Here is a 19,129-nt window from a genome sequence, read left to right as displayed (position 1 = left end):
CATCAGTCATGTATATTTGTAACATTTATAGGCTGTGTTAGGATTATGTAGATGAATATAAAGTTTATGAATTGGTTAGTCATACAACCATATCAAAAAATAAAATATGCAGGATCTAATTCCAGGGTAAAAGAGATAGCAGAAAATACAATAATAAAACAATAAAACAAAAACAAAGTACAGGCTATAATTCCAGGATAAAATAGCAGAAAATACAATAATGAAATACCTATTGCTGCTCAGCCTTTTGGTTAAGATCAAATGGATTATATAGGAGTTGGTTGAATCTAGTGTAAAAAATAGGCTATGGAAAATTGTGCAGTTGCACAACCAATGGAAGATTATGCCCTTGCACACCTCTCATTCTTTTTATTGGCTAGACATATTGAGGAAACTTTAAGTTTATAAAGCAGCAGTCAGAGGTATTTGATTTTGTCTTATTCAACACCTGTATTTTAATACCTTACTATCCTTTCATTTGTGCTCAAAGCTTTTATTTGGTTGCTATTGTATGCATCTTGCTGGAATACCTTGAGGTACTTGAATGCTTAAACTATGCTACGGGTGTTAGACTGTTGTTAAAGCCATGGAAATAGAATCCTTGTGAACCATCATAATCCTAATTCTGTGTGCGTGTAGGGTTCATACAGTGGAGTGAAATGAGGTTGCTACACTTTGGTTGTAATTACTCTTTTTCTTTTCTCGGAAGGTTTGAAATTGAAATAGAGCCCATTTTTGCAAGTCTGGCATTATATGATGTTAAAGAAAAAAAGAAGGTGAGTTGAGGCTTGCTTGCTTCATTTGGAAAGTGAATTGAACGCAGTAGCAGTGCTTCTATGCTCAGCACTTGTAATGTTGCCTTTACTTTGTTTGCCATCGTGATACAGATTCAACAGATTCAAAATGGAGAAGGCAGTCCATCTGAGGAATAACAGAAAATTCACTGTACTGTAGTCTAAGCTGTCTCACAAGTGACTCTAGCAAATGTATGAACAGCAGGCGTTCAGACACATTTGTACCCTTAATCCAAAAGTCCATGTTTGCCCATTGTTAATTAAACCATATTTGGTTTAAGGTATTCTTGACAGGTATGCGTACATACGCACGTTCCAAATCACATTTTGCCCTCCTAATCCGAGCCTTGTGCAGTCCCAAATGGCGTAAAAGAAACTATGTGAAAATATAAAAAATAACTTGAGTTACTGCCATCTCTAGTGATTATAAGAGAAGCCATATTAAGAACTGTTCTGATATTTTAAAATTTTGTATTTGGTGAAGAGTATCAGTCTGTCTGTCTGTCTGTCTATGTAACAACCTGCAACTAGCCAGCTTCTTATTTATTTTTAGATTTCAGAGAACTTTTACTTTGATTTAAACTCTGAACAAATGAAAAGCATGTTGCGACCTCATGTTCCCCCTGCGGCCATAACCACTTTGGCTCGTTCAGCCATCTTTTCTATTACATACCCTTCCCAAGATGTCTTCCTGGTAATAAAGGTAATATTTTTCTTCTTTTGTTCAAAAAGAGAATATTTTATGTGATGATAAAGGTTGGGAATATACCTATTCTGTATGTATTTAAAAATTAGAGATGAAAGTCATTTAAAAGTCTGATGGAATATATGATTGCATAAGAACTGAATATTGTTCGTAGGTAGTCATCTCTCTTTATATACGTAGGGAGAAATATACAAGGATTAGTTACAGAAACTATTTTTAAGACAAACAGAACAGCCAAATAAACTAGGCACTGTATAAACGCATGCATATACACAACTTTCCTAAAGGAAATAAATCCTGACTGTTCTTTGGAAGGACAGATACTGAAGCTGAAGTTCAAATACTTTGGTCACCTAACGAGAAGAGAGGATTCACTGAAAAAGCCCCTCATGTTGGAAAAGATGGAAGGCAAAAGGAGAAAGGGATGGCAGAGGATGAGATGGTTAGATAGTGTCATCAACAGAATGAACGTGAATTTGGGCAAACTCGGGGAGACAGTGGAAGACAAGGGAGCCTGGCGTGCTATGGTCCATGGGGTCGCAAAGGGTCAGACAGGACTTAGGGACTGAACAGCAACAAAAGACACAACATAAAATGCATTATCAAGAAGTGAAGTAAGTCTGGCAGAGTCCAGTTCAGTTCCTTCCCCTTCCTTCCCCTTTCTCAGAAAGATAAGTCCTGACCCTGTGTCTAGACGCTGTGTTCCAGCACCTGAAATTACTCATGCTTTCTTGGACAAATTTTCGTATACAGCAGGAAGGGTATGCCTGCAGATTATACATGCATAGGTGCTACTTAAATACCGATTTTGTCCTGCCTCTCTTCCTCCCACTCTGTTTACTTGCTTCACCCGCAGATTATAGTTTTGAGAGGATGAATCGTGGTGTTCAGGGTAGACATTTTTCTTCTTAAAAAAAAAAATCAGCAGAATCATTGTGTGGTTATCCTACATTGTAAGTGTTCCATGATCATTCCAGGCCTTTACATTCTTATTAATGTACTCCAGTAGCCCAAGGGCCATAAGCTCTGCCGAATGAACAAAAGAAAAAAAAATCTGTGTATAATTAGGCTGGTCTCCTAGTAGGGAATTTTAGAGAATTGCCATAGTTAATGAAGAAGACTTGAGTCCCTAGCAAGCAAATCTAAAAAGATGGAGCTTCAAGCAGGACCTTCTCTTTCTTTCAGTTAGAAATCTCACATTGGCTACTGTGAGATAAGAGATTGGCCTGTCCTCCTTTGTACAGATGCACCTGTTGTTTACCTTTATGGACGTGGCTTATATAGCTAGTGCACAAAGAAAGAACCTCTCTTCCTACCTGTAGGACTGGGCAATTGGATGGAAAGTTCAACTTCATTCAATCACGTATTGTATATATGTAACATGTCTCCTGTATCATACCAGTCTTCTCTGCTTCCTTTGTGTAGTTGGAAAAGGTACTACAACAAGGAGATATTGGAGAATGTGCTGAGCCATATATGATTATGAAAGAAGCAGATGCTGCAAAGGTAAGCATTTTTTTTATTTTTCGTCCAGAAGTAAATTATGTCCTGCACTTAACAGTTGATTGTTACATTCATTATACAAAGTGGAGCAGCTCACAGAGAAGAGCTTGCATGGAGATACAAATCATGGATTGCTTCTAAGGGTAGTCATTCTACTGACAAATAATAGTGTAAAGTGAAGCAATTTGTGGTGATTCCCACTCCCCTTGTATCTTAGCCTTTTGGAGATGCCAGAATTGCTAAAGTTTTTATCTATCCCATTCTGCCTCTGAACACCATTTATAACTTCTCCTAAGTAATTTGCTGAATGGCCTTGGGTAAGTTCTTGGGAGGATTTGGACATATTGCTCAATGATATTTGCCACTACATGACTAAGCCAAAAACTTATATCTTCACTCCTGCTCTTGTCTCTTTGCATTGTGCTCCCATTCTTCCTCTTTTATGAAAATTTGTGGTTTGCTGTTGCCCCTTAGTGTTTGCCTTCCAAACAGAATGATGTGCTATAATGGAAAGCTACCGAGATAACGGTTTGAAATTCTGCTCTGTAAAAAAAAATACAAGTAACCTTCAACTTATGTCCACAGCTGAGCCCCAAATTTCTTTTTCTAAGTGAGACAGTTGCTAAATGAGTTTTGCCCCATTTTATGACTTTTCTTGCCACAGAATTAAGTGAATCTCTGCCATTGTTCAGTTAGTAACATGGTTGTTAAGTGAATCTGGCTTCCCCATTGGCTTTGTTTGCCAAAAGGTCACAAATGAGGATCACATGACCCCGAGACACTGCAGTGTCCTTAATATGAGCCAATTGCCAAGCATCCAAATTTTGATCACATGACCATGGTCAGGGTTAGACAACCTTGGCTCTTTTATGACTCGTGGACTTCAACTCCCAGAATTGGCTGGCTCAGGAATTCTGGGAGTTGAAGTCCACGAGTCATAAAAGAGCCAAGGTTGCCTACCCCTGACATGGAGATGCTGCAAGTGTGTAAAATGGCCATGGGCCATTGTAACTTCAAATGGTCACTAGCTGAATGGTTATAAGTCAAGGACTACCTGTATTTTAAAGTAACAAAAAGATATTGTTAATATTTTTGAGGTCTTGGCATAACTCTAGAAAAAATTCTAAATAAATAATAGCTCTCTCTGAGCTGCTTTTTCATAATCTTGCATCAGTCTCCTTTTGTTTGGTTGCAACAGACATTTCTCTTGTAGCTATAGTGTAGCCTGTAATTGTTTAGAGATATATTTTGGTAATTCTCTTAGATTCTATTATTGACTTAATTGCAAATTCTGTGATTTTCACTTACAACTAGAGGCAAGTCCTTTCATTTCAATGCATATTTAAGCCACATTTAAAGGTCCATTGCAATACTTAGTACAATATTGCAAAAAACTTTAATTCATGTGAGGACTGTCTATACAATCAAATGCCTCAATAAAAATTTCCTTATTTCCTACAGTATATGAAAAAAAATGTTCTTAAAATATGCCAAGTTTCAGCTTTTAAACATGAACTGACATGTTATAATTAGTAGAGAACTATTAATGTTTTAGAAATGCTTCAGTTGTGTGAACAGGTTTGTTTTCTTGTTTTTGTTTTTGCAGAACAAGGAAAAGCTAGACAAATTGAAAAGCCAATCAGAACAATTTTGCCAAAGACTTGGCAAATACCGCATGCCTTTTGCCTGGACTGCTATTCATTTAATGAATATAGTCAGCAGTGCTGGAAGTTTGGAAAGAGATTCTGCAGAAGTAGAAATTGCCACTGGAGGTAGAAATCTAAACGTATTATAAGAAATTGAAAATAAGTCTCAGCAAAAGACCGTTATGTGACATTGCTTGCTTTTTTAAAACTACGTCCTTACTAGCTGCAATATTTGTTTTCAGTTACGTACTACCTATCACTTAAAAAAATAGCATTTCATTACTAATGGAAATAAATTCACATAACGTATATATTTATAATATAATATAATATAATAATATAATATAATATAATATAATATAATATAATATAATATAATATAATATAATATAATATAATATAATATAATATAATATATAATATAATATAATATAATATAATATAATATAATTAATATAATATAATATAATATAATATAATATAATATAATATAATATAATATAATATAATATAATATAATATAATATAATATAATATAATATAATATAATATAATATAATATAATATAATTAATATAATTATAGACCTGGCTCTTTGAGCTCTCGGGCCCAGGCTGAGGAGACATTCATTTTAATTGGGGTTTTTAATAGTACAGGGTTGATTTAATATTTTTTAAATTGGGTTTTAACTTTTGTATGGTTGATTTTTAACTCCCTGTAAACCGCCCTGAGTCCTCAGGGAAAGGGCGGCATATAAATGCAATAAAATAAATAAATAAATAAATAATAATATAATATAATATAATATAATATAATATAATATAATATAATATAATATAATATAATATAATATAATATAATATAATATAATATAATATAATATAATATAATTAATATGGAATATGCTGATAAAAACAAGCAAATGGATTAGAGATGGGAAGGGCTGCAGATTTTGCTGCCGAAAAGCTAGGTCACCCTAGTGGGTTTTAGTGTCTGGTGAACTTTAATATTTTTGTAATGTGGAGTCCTTGGTGCTCTGTTGAGCTTGGTTGCTTTCTTGCAGATGTTTCATTACCTGAGTAGGTAACATCTTCAAGGCTAGAAGGGAGTGGGGTTTGTAATGCCTGAACAGACTTCTTTTTCCTTTTTTTTTATTCATCTGGTTCAAGTGACTCTTCCCCTTCCCTTATCTTAATCCAATTTTATTCTATTTTGTTTCCCTTTTCATTCATTCATTCGTTCGTTCATTCAATATCTGCAGCTGTCCATCTCAGTCAATGATGCTGAGTGGCTTACAATTAAAAAAATATATAGATAAAAATACTAAAAACATTTTAAACCAATAAAAACACCACCACCACCACCCACTCAAACATCCAGATTAAATATACATAGGAACAAGATACTTGGCCAGTTAGCAATATAGCCAAGAAACTGGATCCTTAGCACATTCATCACCATAGCCACAGGATCACAGCCAAGTGTTTAGACCTTTAAGCAAGGCTTATAGGTTTAGGCTTACAAACAGCCTTGGAGCAGACTGAAAGGGAAGTTGACAAAAAAGACAAATATTGCTGGATATCAACCTCTTCCAGAAATAAATTAGCTCTTCCTTTCATAGAACAGAGCGCTACGTTTGGTAGTGGTTAAGGCACTGACTTGGAAACCAGAAATGGGGAGTTCTTAGTCAAGAAAGCCAGCTGAGTGACTTTGAGCTAGTTATTATTTCCTCATCTCATCTCGTCTCACTGGTTTCTTGCTATAGGGAAATTAGGAGACAGAAGTATTAGGTGTGTTTGTAGCTATACACACACACACACACACTCTAAAAATCTAATAATAGTAATAACTATAAAATAATAAAAATGTAAGTTACTGTTGCATTTATTTGATTGTCACAGAGTTTGGATTGACTATCCTACAGATACATTATTAACTTGCATTTCCTTTTTTCCTTTTTAATACCTTCCTTCCTTCCTTCCTTCCTTCCTTCCTTCCTTCCTTCCTTCCTTCCTTCCTTCCTTCCTTCCTTCCTTCCTTCCTTCCTTCCTTCCTTCTATAAAGCTGCCTCAATACAAAGACAGCTGGATGGTATTTTATTTGTTTATTCAGTTTATATTGCCGTCCATCTCACATACATGGTATTGGGTGGCTTATAAAGTTAAAAACACGAAAAAAACCAGTACAAAAATAACCAGGTACATGAAAACAAACAGCATTACAAACAATAAAACCTGTAAAAACCATAGAAAACGTAATCTGCATACAATAAAAACCAACATAACACTTAAAAAACAACAAAGCCCAAAAGAATATCCCATAAAAGGAGAAAATCACATCATCACACACACTAACCAAACATGTTAAATATTCACACCACCAGCCTTTCTTATGGGACGTTGTGGGAAAAGCCAGTTTGAAAAGAATGCTTAAACCAGGGGTCTTCAAACTTGGCCCTTTTATGACTTGTGGACTTCAACTCCCAGAATTCCTCAGCCAGGCATGCTGGCTGAGGAATTCTGGGAGTTGAAGTCCACAAGTCATAAAAGGGCCAAGTTTGAAGACCCCTGGCTTAAACACTTGTAGGCCATTCCCCAAAGGTAGGAACAGAGAAGACCATGTGATACTGCTTAGTGAATGAGATTTGAAGTACAGGATGAGTAGAAATAATAAAGGAGAGACAGTCTCTCAGCCAGATTCAATGTCATAAAAGAGCTTATAGTTGGTGAGCCACCGTCTTTCAACTGGAAGTTCAGTTGGAAAGTTCATATGGCAGAGATATTATATGGACTTATCAAGATGCATGCATAAATTTTTCCGGTGCTCATTCTGCATGAGCCGTAGAGCTAAAGTGCTCTTTAAAGGCAGCTTCATGTAGAGCACATTGCAGTAATCCACATTTGAAGTGACCAAATACGAGTGACCACGAGAAGAGATGAACAATTGGTGCATTAGATGATTCTGTGCAAAGAACCTACTGGCTACCACTGCCATTTGCTCCTTGAGCAGGTAGGAGCTGTGAGTTCAGAATAAGTGCACGTCACCTCGGTGCAACTCCATTCAGAGCCAAAGATCGAAAATCAACAGGACTAGACAATTTACATGCTCATAACTGTTTGGTCTTTTCAGGAGTAAATTTTAGCTTGTTACTCCCCATCCAGGCCCAGGCAGGCTCCAGACACAGACATGAACTGAGACAACATAACTAAGTGCATTGAGGATACCTGATCTCATGTCGTTGAATGACAGCCTGTAATTTCATGTAGATGATAAACAGGAGAGGGGAGAGTCCTGAGGTACCCTGCAAACCATTTGGTTGGATAGACCACCTTCCACTTGGCAACATAAACTGGAACTGGTCACAGAGAATAAAATGTACTTCAACAACATGCTTACTACTTCATGGATCCAAGTTCACCTTATTTTATGGGAAGACTTCAGCCACTGGGAATTATATGCATCCTAAAGATAAGTGTCCAGGCTAACAGACCTGGGAATGCTGTCCTCACATACCTCCCAGATAAGAAGACAGGATCACACCTTGGCCAATTCAATAAGATGTGCTTAGTCAGAGTCAGAGCAGATCCAGGCAACTTTGTATACCACATGCCTACAATGTAGGTATTGTTGTGCGTCAGGAAATGGGTTATTATAAACATTGGCATTAAAAGAAGAATAACTACGTTTTCCTGCTCTTAGCGCCAAGTATAATTTCTTATATGGTTTCTTACATATGCTTGGTCTGATTTTCTTCTTGTCCTTTTCCAGTAGTGATCTACCATTCCTTCTACAGTTCCATGTCTCACAACCCCTTGGGATACCAAGGAGCAGGACTCGCACACAGATAGGTGCATGTGCACACTGATCCAAAGCCCTCAGTGCACATCCAGTTTAGATGGAGACTACGATCATCATCAGAGCCCCAGAAAAAGAAATCCCAGGCTCTCTGAAATCCATATGGGTCGATTAGTTGCTTGGGACAGACTAATCAAATAGCTTTTGATTTTACAGGGCAGCACTAACAAGCAACCACAAAGTGATTTGTCCTTGATAAAGAACTGATGGTAATGTAATCCACCTTCGGTTCACAACTGCCCAGAGACAAAAAAACACCAGGTTCAGTACATGATCCTTGATAATGTGTTTGACCCTCAAACATTTGGGTGAGATTGCTGGTTGTCAAGGTGGCCATAAGTACTCAGGCACACCAACTCTGTGACACAAGAGGGCAAGTGAAAGTTTCCCCAAATTAACAGTTTTGAAGACTGCTGCAGACTTGATAAATGGAAGCAAGCGCTTGTGGCCAGTACAACATTCACAAACTAACTTGCTTCCTAGAGGCCATCTAGGTTCTCACATGTTATTTATGGCATAGATCCTCTGATCTATGGACGACTGCTGTTACTCCAATCCCTGGGGTTGTAGCTGGTGCCAAAGCCAAAACTCAGTTGAGCATATTTGCAAGACCGGATCCACCACTTTGATCACCCAGGTCTGAATGATTATCTCAAATTAATTGTCTCATTCATTATAAGATCATGGATCTTGTCACTGCTTTATATATCAACCTGGCATCGACCAACTGAAGACCAGGGCTGCTGAGGATCATTGTGTGCAGCCCATGAAATAAATTCTGCAATAACAAATAGAATTATCTTTTAGGGATTTTATTCCTAGTCTGCTGCTTTCTAAAACTGTTCTGCTAATTCTGTGGAAGTGAACATATTCCACAGGAATGATGTGATGATTGTGAAAAAGTATCATGGAGTATTTTATTGTTGGGATACTACTGCGCAGTATAATCAGAATTTTACTGATTTATATTTCCTATTTCTAAACCTCCCATCTCCCTCAGAATGGCTAACTTCATCATTTTTTGAGGAATGAAGACATAAATTGCCATGTGGTTTATAATGAGCATAAGTCACTCGGTACAGTTGTTGTGAGGGAAGTAAGGGTAATGACTGCTTTGTGCATTTTTGGTGCCTCAGAAGTAAAATTGTGTTAGCATAACTGTCTCTCCTAACTTGCATTCTCCAAAGTTCATACAGCTAACCTTTCAGAAGTAATTATGGAAGTTTTCTTTATTTCCCCACCTTTTTTTAAAAGAACGCAAAGGATCTTGGTCTGAAAGAAGAAATTCTAGCATTGTTGGTAGGCGTTCTCTAGAAAGAACCACTAGTGGGGACGAGGCCTGTAACCTGACTAACTTTAGACCAGCTACCCTGACAGTGACAAACTTCTTTAAACAGGTATTCCACCATTCTTGATACAGTAACAATTGCTACAACTAGTCATATGTTATTGTTATTATTTTGTGATATGTTGTCCTAATCAGTTAAGGTTTCATTATCCCCGCAAGAAATATATATCCAGGTACATACACAAAAAAAGAGCCAGTTTGGCATCAGGATAGAAACCAGGTAATCTCCAGGAATTGGAGATGAATGAACAAAAGAAAAAAAAAGCACAAATAAGCTATATTTTGGCGATGTATTTGATAAATAGTACCTCTTCCGTATCTTTCTTAACCAAGATTATAGAATGTAGAAATAGAATTAAACCTATTGACAGGTATTGATTCAAGGCTTGGAGATGTCCAATGTATTCTTCATGTTTTGTTTTGTTTTGTTTTGTTTTTGCACCATTGAGTCAATGTTGACTCCTGGTGACTGCCTGGACTGCCTACTAGGTTTTCTTAGCAAGGTTTTCAGAAGTGGCTTGCCATTGCCTTCTTCTGAGTGCTGAGAGAGACTAGCCCTAGGCCCTCCAGCTGCCTTCATGCTTAGCCTAGAACTCACAGTCATCTGCTTTCTACCCTAGTTCTTTCATCACTACACCAAACTGGCTCTCATGCATTCATGCATTACAGCTACTGTATATTATTTTTATCTGTGTAAGCTTCCGATGCAAATTGGAACTTCCTTTGTGTAGCATTTCAATTTAACTAGTGGTCTGTGGTTGTACATTTTCTCCTTCAGACATACATCTCTGAAGGAATCAAGGGAAGCCACATAATTTTGAGGGGCAAGAGGTTTGGTGCATCCTCTCAGCCTGCTTCTATCCCCTTAAACAACTAATGTGTGGAGTCATTGCAAGAGAATGTGCCAAACCAAGCTTTATATTCTCACTTTGATATGTGATCTCAAATGAGATAGGCTGCTTGTCATAAGCATCATGCGGCATATTTTAAGCACCCTTTTGCACTGAATTCTACAGCATCCTTGTGAATGAATGAACCTTTATTGTCAAAGTACAACCATGTATACATTGAGATTGGCCAAGACTCCCTTTTTTCGTGCCCCCCCCACCACACTCACAGTGACAATAAACCCACCATCTTGTTACACCACGTGAGCTAATTGTACAACACACTGGCCTCACAAGTCAGTCGTACATAAAATTATAAAATTATTTCCCATTCAAGAGTTTGACAGCCCATGGAGAGAAGCTCTTCTTCAGCCTGTTGGTACAGCTGGCTATACTCCTATATCTCCTATCCGATGGTAGGAGAGTAAAGAGGTACCAACCAGGGTGTGAGTCGTCCTTGAGAATTTTTCTCACTCTTTCAAGGCAGCGAGCCCTGGCGATGTCATCCAGTGGTGTATGGCAACATTAAGTAGGAAAGTGTTCCCTATTTTAATTTGGCTACTACTAATGTTTATCTAAGTTCAATAGCTCCAAGGATATGATGAAATAGGAGTAATTACCGAGTTAAAAGGAGTTGTATAGATAGTCCAGGAGAAGATGGACTGTCATATGGCATTTCCTTACCTTTGAAAGAATACAGAAAATATTTAGTGCACCCTTTGCCCTGAAATCCATCTGATCTTTTGTTATTGGGCCTACCCATGATGCAAACAAAAGAAAAAGATAGGGCCTGATTATGACAGTAAGTTAGTAACCTGGTTGTTAAGTGAGTCTAGCTTCCTCATTGACTTTGCTTGTTGGAAGACTGCAAAAGGTGATCCCATGACTCCAGGGCACTTCAACTGTCATAAATATGAGCCGGTTGCCAAGCATCCAAATTTTGATCACCTGGCTAGGGGGATACTGCAAGGTCATAAGTCACTTATTCCAGTGCTGTTGGCCTGAAATGATTGCTTCCCTTATTTTATCAACTGTAGGAAGGTGACCGGTTGAGTGATGAAGATTTATACAAATTCCTTGCAGATATGAAGAGGCCTTCTTCTGTTCTAAGACGCCTGAGACCTATCACAGGTACAGTTCACAGATGACTGCTGAAAAACATATTGAAGATCAATGTTTGTTTTTTAAGCAAATGGCTGTTACGCTATAATTTCTCATTCCATAGCTCAGTTGAAGATTGATATTTCTCCAGCCCCAGAGAACCCACACTATTGTCTAACTCCAGAACTGTTGCAAGTAAAACTTTACCCAGATAGTAGAGTTCGACCAACAAGAGAGATCTTGGAATTTCCTGCAAGAGATGTTTACATTCCAAATACTACTTACAGGTAAGAAGAAAAAAACGTCGCTAGACATATTGGGACTGTTTTGCTGGCAATGGGGTGAGCGCGGCTTCTAGATCATGCGTCTGGCCCGCGGGTCGGCAGTTTGACACCCCTGCCCTAGATGATTCAAAGATAAAATAAATTAACTCTTCTGCCATGTATTGGTCAACCTGGTGTTTGCTACCAGGTTTGATAGTGGTAACTGTACTTTAATTCTTTTCCACTGAAAATAATATGGAAATTTATCATGCTTAAGTAACTTAGTGCTATATTATGAAAGTGATACAACAGCTAGAGAGACATGCTGCCTGTCTCAGTTAATGGCATACAATGCTGAAAACAGGATCATTTATACAAAGACAAGGAACATTATTTTGCAAATAGATAGTATTGGGATCTGGTTGCTGGTATAAGGATTGGACTGCTTGCCAGCACAGCGTCCTGCAGGCTTAGCTAGCTGCTGTTTTAGGGAAATAGCTTTTCCCTTTCTTAGCTTTGTTCCCATGGCAACCAACCAACTCATTTTATATTAATCAATTAATATTCTTAAAATGTCAATCTGATCTTTTTAAAAACTGTGGGTCAGAAAAGAGGAATTTTTGTAATGGATTTTCTAGTTCACCTGAATTTGCTGACCTCTTGGCAAATCATATTTGGGCAGTATTATTTCCATTTTCAGACTGCCCTTTCAGGCAAAGCAAGAACAATATCATGTGCCTATAATAGTATGTCAAAATTAAGCTTTCAATCTTCTCATTATAATCTTACTTAGAAGCCATTTCAGTTTTTGTTTGTGTGCTTGTGCACGCGCACATGCTCCTTTGAGTCAGTGTTTGACTTCTGGTAATTGGACAAGTCCCTGTTTGTTTTTTTGACAAACTTTTAGAAGTGATTTTGCCATTGCCTAGAGCTGAGAGAGAATGGGTGGCTCAAGGTCACCCAACTGGCTTTGCATTTACAGTCGTGGCCAAAATTGTTGGCACCCCAGAAATTTTTCCAGAAAATCAAGTATTTCTCACAGAAAAGTATTGCAGGAACACATGTTTTGCTATACACAGGTTTATTCCCTTTGTGTGTATTGGAACACAACAAAAAAAGGGAGGAAAAAAAGCAAATTGGACATAATGTCAAACAAAACTCCAAAAATGGGCCGGACAAAATTATTGGCACCCTTAACTTAATATTTGGTTGCACACCCTTTGGGAAAAATAACTGAAATCAATCGCTTCCTATAACCATCAATAAGCTTCTTACACCTCTCACCCGGAATTTTGGACCACTCTTCCTTTGCAAACTGCTCCAGGTCTCTCTTATTGGAAGGGCGCCTTTTCCCAACAGCAATTTTAAGATCTCTCCACAGGTGTTCAATGGGATTCAGATCTGGACTCATTGCTGGCCACTTCAGAACTCTCCAGCGCTTTCTTGCCATTCATTTCTGGGTGCTTTTTGACGTATGTTTGGGGTCATTGTCCTGCTGGAAGACCCAAGATCTCGGACGCAAACCCAGCTTTCTGACACTGGGCTCTACAGTGCGACCCAAAATCCTTTGGTAATCCTCAGATTTCATGAAGCCTTGCACACATTCAAGGCACCCAGTGCCAGAGGCAGCAAAACAACCCCAAAACATCATTGAACCTCCACCATATTTCACTGTAGGTACTGTGTTCTTTTCTTTGTACACCTCATTTCATTTTCGGTAAACAGTAGAATGATATGCTTTACCAAAAAGCTCTATCTTGGTCTCATCTGTCCGCAAGACGTTTTCCCAGAAGGATTTTGGCTTACTCAAGTACATTTTGGCAAACTGTGATCTTGCTTTTTTATGTCTCTGTGTCAGCAGTGGGGTCCTCCTGGGTCTCCTGCCATAGCGTTTCATTTCATTTAAATGTCGACGGATAGTTCACTCTGACACTGATGCTCCCTGAGACTGCAGGACAGCTTGCATTCCTTTGGAACTTGTTTAGGGCCGCTTATCCACCATCCGGACTATCCTGCGTTGCAACCTTTCATCAATTTTTCTCTTCTGTCCACGACCAGGGAGATTTGCTACAGTGCCATGGGTTGCAAACTTCTTGATAATGTTGCGCACTGTGGACAAAGGCAAATCTAGATCTCTGGAGATGGACTTGTAACCTTGAGATTGTTGATATTTGTCCACAATTTTGGTTCTCAAGTCCTCAGACAGTTCTCTTCTCCTCTTTCTGTTGTCCATGCTTAGCGTGGCACACACAGACACACAATGCAAAGACTAAGTGAACTTCTCTCCTTTTTATCTGCTTTCAGGTGTGATTTTTATATTGCCCACACCTGTTACTTGCCCCAGGTGAGTTTCAAGGAGCATTACATGCTTGAAACAATCTTGTTTACTCACAATTTTGAAAGGGTGCCAATAATTTTGTCCGGCCCATTTTTGGAGTTTTGTTTGACATTATGTCCAATTTGCTTTTTTTCCTCCCTTTTTTGTTGTGTTCCAATACACACAAAGGGAATAAACCTGTGTATAGCAAAACGTGTTCCTGCAATACTTTTCTGTGAGAAATACTTGATTTTCTGGAAAAGTTTCTGGGGTGCCAACAATTTCGGCCATGACTGTAAGTCAAGATTAGAACTCACATTTTCCCAATTGCTACCCTGCTGCCTTCACTACTACATCAGACTGGTTCTTTTTGTAGCTTAGCGCCTTAACCATTATGAACGATAATTTACAAATGTGTTAAAAATGCAATATTTTGTCAAGAAGGATTTTGCTAGGGAAACTTGTGAAACAACCTTCTCTAAAACTTGAGAGTTCTTGGAGGGAACAAGCTAAATTTCTAATTTCTGAAGGAGAAATTTAATCATCTTCAAGGCCATATCAGGAAGAACGTTTGTGAGGTAATTTTATCTCTTACAACTATATATGTTTTAGGGATTAGGGAAGAGGGATAATAGTTGCAGTCAACCAACCATTAGGTAGCGTGTAATAAATCAATGTAAGTAAAAAGTCCTAGCAAGGACAGAATGGTACCAAATAATATATCTGTAATAAAAACCATGAAAACTTTATGCTAGATTTTTTTTTCTATTGAGGTTTACAACTGAATTATGTGTCACCTTTCAGAGAGAAGGAATAAACCACCAGCTACTTCATGTATTCATTTAGTTATAGATTGAGACCTCCTTCTCCTTTATATTTTCTAGATTTCTGCATAGTAATAACATGTGTTTAGTCAAACAATACACTAAATAAGACTCTGGGGAGCAGACTAATGTATAAGAAAATATAGTATGGATTTTTTTCCAGTAGTTCCAGAATCTGCATTTAGTATCTTTGGGCAGAATTGCTTTTATGTTGATATTTTTATTATTTTTCATTTATTTAATAGATACTCTACGTTTCTCCTTTGGCATGTAATCAAGGATGCTATTTTTCCCCCCAAAGAAGAACATAAACATGAAAAGCTTATTAAAATAACACTAAAATGGATAAATAAATTAACAGTTAAAAGCTTGAGGAAATCACAGGTGTTTTCTTAGATTTTCTAAGTAGTAAAAAATAGAGCCCCGGATGCAAATACTTACGGAATGTGCTTAGCGTAACCAAATGTTCTGATTTGAGGAACGTGTGTCCTATATGAGGCAAATTCTTCAACGTAAAGAAAACGTGTCAGTTTTCAGGAGTCCCATCTCAGCTTGCCAGCAGCAACAACAGTGTGAAGAATCGCTTTATGTGAGCCTCAGCAGGGCAGAACCTCTCCACATTCATTGCTCTTTGTGCCTGCAGCGTCTCTTTATAGGACTGTTGCCAACCAAGATAGCATTAAAGAGAGGGAAAAATTTCTAAACTCATTACCACCATCTACTGACCATGCAGATTTTTGCAGCCCAGATTTGCTAATCTTAAATATTGGAGATAGAGCAGACAGCAGCTGTGTGAGAAGCCGTGGTAGAAAAGGCATCAGTTAAATAATTTTTTTAAATAACCCATCTATCGAGAAATAAGGTTATGGGAAATACAGTCTTAGGGCAGGTGGTCATTGTCAGGGGCAAACAAAGATTGATCCTGCATTAAACAATATCCACGCACAGATAGTACAGCACACTTTTTCTCCAATACTGTTCACCAGGATCAGGTGACGTTTATTTAATATTGAATATCCGTAGCCATCCTCCAGATAGTCCCTCAATAGCTGATATATTAGGAATCAGAATGCCTAACTTCTAAAAGATGTTTCCTTGATTTAAAAGCACTGCTTTCTAAATTTAAAACAGTGCTACTCAATTTTGATATAGGATTCTGCATTTTATGGGCCTTTCACGTTACCTTTAAAAATGCTCCATTATACATGTAATATTTTAGCATTACTTGGTGATATAATTACCACCAAAGCTGGTTATTATTGTAAACTGAAAGATGGCATAAATAAAATGTAGCTCTATAGTCTTTTTATTGAACTATTAAAATGATTCAAATGTGTACAGATTTTTAATTAGATAACACACAATCTTACAATGTAATTGCCTAGACACAACGCTAATAACTCAGCCTAAAAAAGAAAATTCACATTCAAAAGGCACTTTTGTGAAGATTAGAACTGCAAGCATGAAACATATTATTTCCTATGCATTGTCCATTAATGTTTTTCTTTTGGCAATGTGCACATTTAATCTACATTGCTGTTGACATGTATTAGAAAATAAGTATTTAGATAGGGTGTACTGTTTACATCTATCTGAAAGCCCTCTGAAAGCCCACTGATTAAAACAAAATTGCTGATGTAAATCTAAGGGTTACTTTCCCCCTTTAACAAGTAATTTTCATGGTTTTATAAACCATCAGTTTGTTTTCAAAATAAGTTGTGGTTGATTTGTTCATCAAAAACACCAGTAGTTTTTTTTTTGCTTGATGGCTTTTTTTGCTTGATGTCATGAGACAATTTCTTACAGAACTATTTAGCTTAATTTGTCACAGGCCTAAATGTTTAACACCATTGTCTATATGAATTATTTGATAGACACATTGATAAGGTTATGCCTATGTTTATAGGAATATATAGATAATGACATTAAAATACTGTATTTTAATGACTTAAGCATGATACTCTGATTCAAATTTTGTATACTTCCAGTGAGTATAATTAAATTTGTCCTCATATTTTGAAGGAACTTTAGAAATGTATACATTTTTTTATTTTAGCAGCAAGCCTGCTTATTTATTCCTTCATTCACTCCACTTGTAAAGCACCAAATCATTTACAGATTTGTGATGGTTTACCAAACAATCAATAAAAAAATTCATAAAGCAAGTTAAGCATTCTATACCATAATGTAGTTATCTGTATTGTGATCTCAATAATTTAGAATTTACAATTTTGAAATAACAACGAACTACTAAGTTATCTTCTTAGTCGAAGCCAATTTTAAGAAGCCATTATGATACAAAGACATTTGTATTATTATGAAAGTGAGGAGGAATATTAGGCACATAGTGAAAGGTTTTAATGTGGCAGACAATGTACACATTGGTTTTCCATCACTAGAGATGAGTTTCTCAGAACTAGATGGTTTGTTCCACCAGGGTGATATTTAGGATATTTATATTTAGGACGTCACATTTCTCCCAAAAAGTGAACTCAATATATGTAGACACAGAGAGGGAGGTAGGAAAGACTTCAGTATATAGATAAACATTAATAAACAGGTGCACTTTGCAGTCTTGTGCAATCCCAATGGGATGGAACCAATGTTTATGTCCCAGCTGAACTTTCTGAACACGAGAGGCTCATTTGTTTTATGTGATTCATTTCAGTGGAAGGTCTTGCTTGTACGGGGGATGTAGGCATGTTATGAATAGAGCTGTATAGCTAGGAGCAATATAACCTAAATGACTTCTGCTTTTAGGCATCTCCTTTGCTTCCTGCTTAACAAAAGCTGGAAAATCCGTGGTCTATATGCCATATACAGCCAACCCCAATCTCTGTAATCCTTGCCCAGATCATACATATATGTAATAGTTCCATTAAAAAAATAAGAGAAGAAAATAGGCATGTTAAACCTCTGCTAAACGTCACACTCCTGTTTTCTTTTGTTAAACAACTCCAAGGATACATTCCTTCCGTGGCTCCCAGATGCAAAAAAGCAGCCCAATTTTACTTTATAGAACTGAAATAAAGCATTAAACGAAATAGAGGAGGAAAAAAGCTTCCCCTGTGCCTAAAGTTGGTGACAAGTTTTTTTTCCTCTCCACCTGTTTGAAAACACACTGTTTGATCTCTGCCAAAGAAGTGAACGGAGACCATTTCTGTCCTTGGCAAAATGAATATGATGATTTCTTGTCTGACAGCACTGTCTACCTAATTCTGTGAGACAAAATCTTTTTTTTTCCCATCCCACACTTCACAGAGTTGAAGCAGTGGCAATTTCCCTTCCCTCCCTAAGGCAAAACCTTGTCCCAAAGAAGGTCTGCAGCTGAGATCTTTCAGTTTTTCCTGTCTTTCTTGAGGTAGCATGGATACTAAGAAAGCTTCTACTAAAGTGACCCTCAAGGAAAATTGTCCTTGTATAACAGCAAAGGTCTGCTTATTTCTTGAACATATGGAGCAGGACAAAGTACATATATCTCAGAAGGGTATGGCTGACTGATGAGAACAAATAAGTTTGAAATGATCATATCGGTCTCCCTTTATTCTTTGTTAGCAAGCCAGAAAAATTTACACACACACACACACACACACGTGTGTGTGTGTGTGTGTGTGTGTAAATTTTTTTTTTTGGATCGGCCCAAGTTTGAATCTCAGAGGGGTATGGCTGACTGATGAGAACAAATAAGTTTGAAATGGCCATATTAGTCCCCCTTTAATTCTTTATTAGCAATCCAAAAAAAAAATACACAAATATGAGCTGTCACTGTTGTGACTACTGCCTGTGGATGGCCTTGGGTTAGGCTGAAACAGGAAATAAGATTTGTCCCGTGTTTGGGGCCTAGCAAGGTATTCTAAATACTTAACAATATTTACACACACACACA

The 19,129-nt window shown here is 37.4% G+C and overlaps 1 protein-coding gene and 1 long non-coding RNA gene across 9 annotated transcripts in view; one reads left to right on the top strand and one right to left on the bottom strand.

Annotated features, from left to right (window-relative positions):
* DOCK7 (dedicator of cytokinesis 7) overlaps positions 1–19,129 on the top strand; it is a 142,555-nt gene that overhangs the window by 37,706 nt on the left and 85,720 nt on the right. For all 8 annotated transcript variants that reach the window (XM_083359893.1, XM_083359892.1, XM_083359891.1 and 5 more), the window contains exons 8-14: positions 710–776; positions 1,348–1,497; positions 2,926–3,006; positions 4,610–4,775; positions 9,758–9,900; positions 11,776–11,869; positions 11,964–12,126. In XM_083359893.1, coding sequence (XP_083216019.1) covers positions 710–776; positions 1,348–1,497; positions 2,926–3,006; positions 4,610–4,775; positions 9,758–9,900; positions 11,776–11,869; positions 11,964–12,126 — 864 coding nt within the window. The remainder of the gene's footprint in view (positions 1–709; positions 777–1,347; positions 1,498–2,925; positions 3,007–4,609; positions 4,776–9,757; positions 9,901–11,775; positions 11,870–11,963; positions 12,127–19,129) is intronic.
* LOC310638668 lies at positions 10,626–15,856 on the bottom strand. Its single transcript, XR_014492149.1, has 3 exons — positions 15,685–15,856; positions 12,125–12,240; positions 10,626–11,889 (listed from the first exon to the last, which is right to left on the bottom strand). It is a non-coding gene; the product is annotated as an uncharacterized lncRNA (long non-coding RNA).

This window comes from Vipera ursinii (genome assembly GCF_947247035.1).
Source record: "Vipera ursinii genome assembly, chromosome: 3".
Taxonomy (NCBI): Eukaryota; Metazoa; Chordata; class Lepidosauria; order Squamata; family Viperidae; genus Vipera; species Vipera ursinii.
This window is presented reverse-complemented; position numbering and strand designations above follow the sequence as displayed.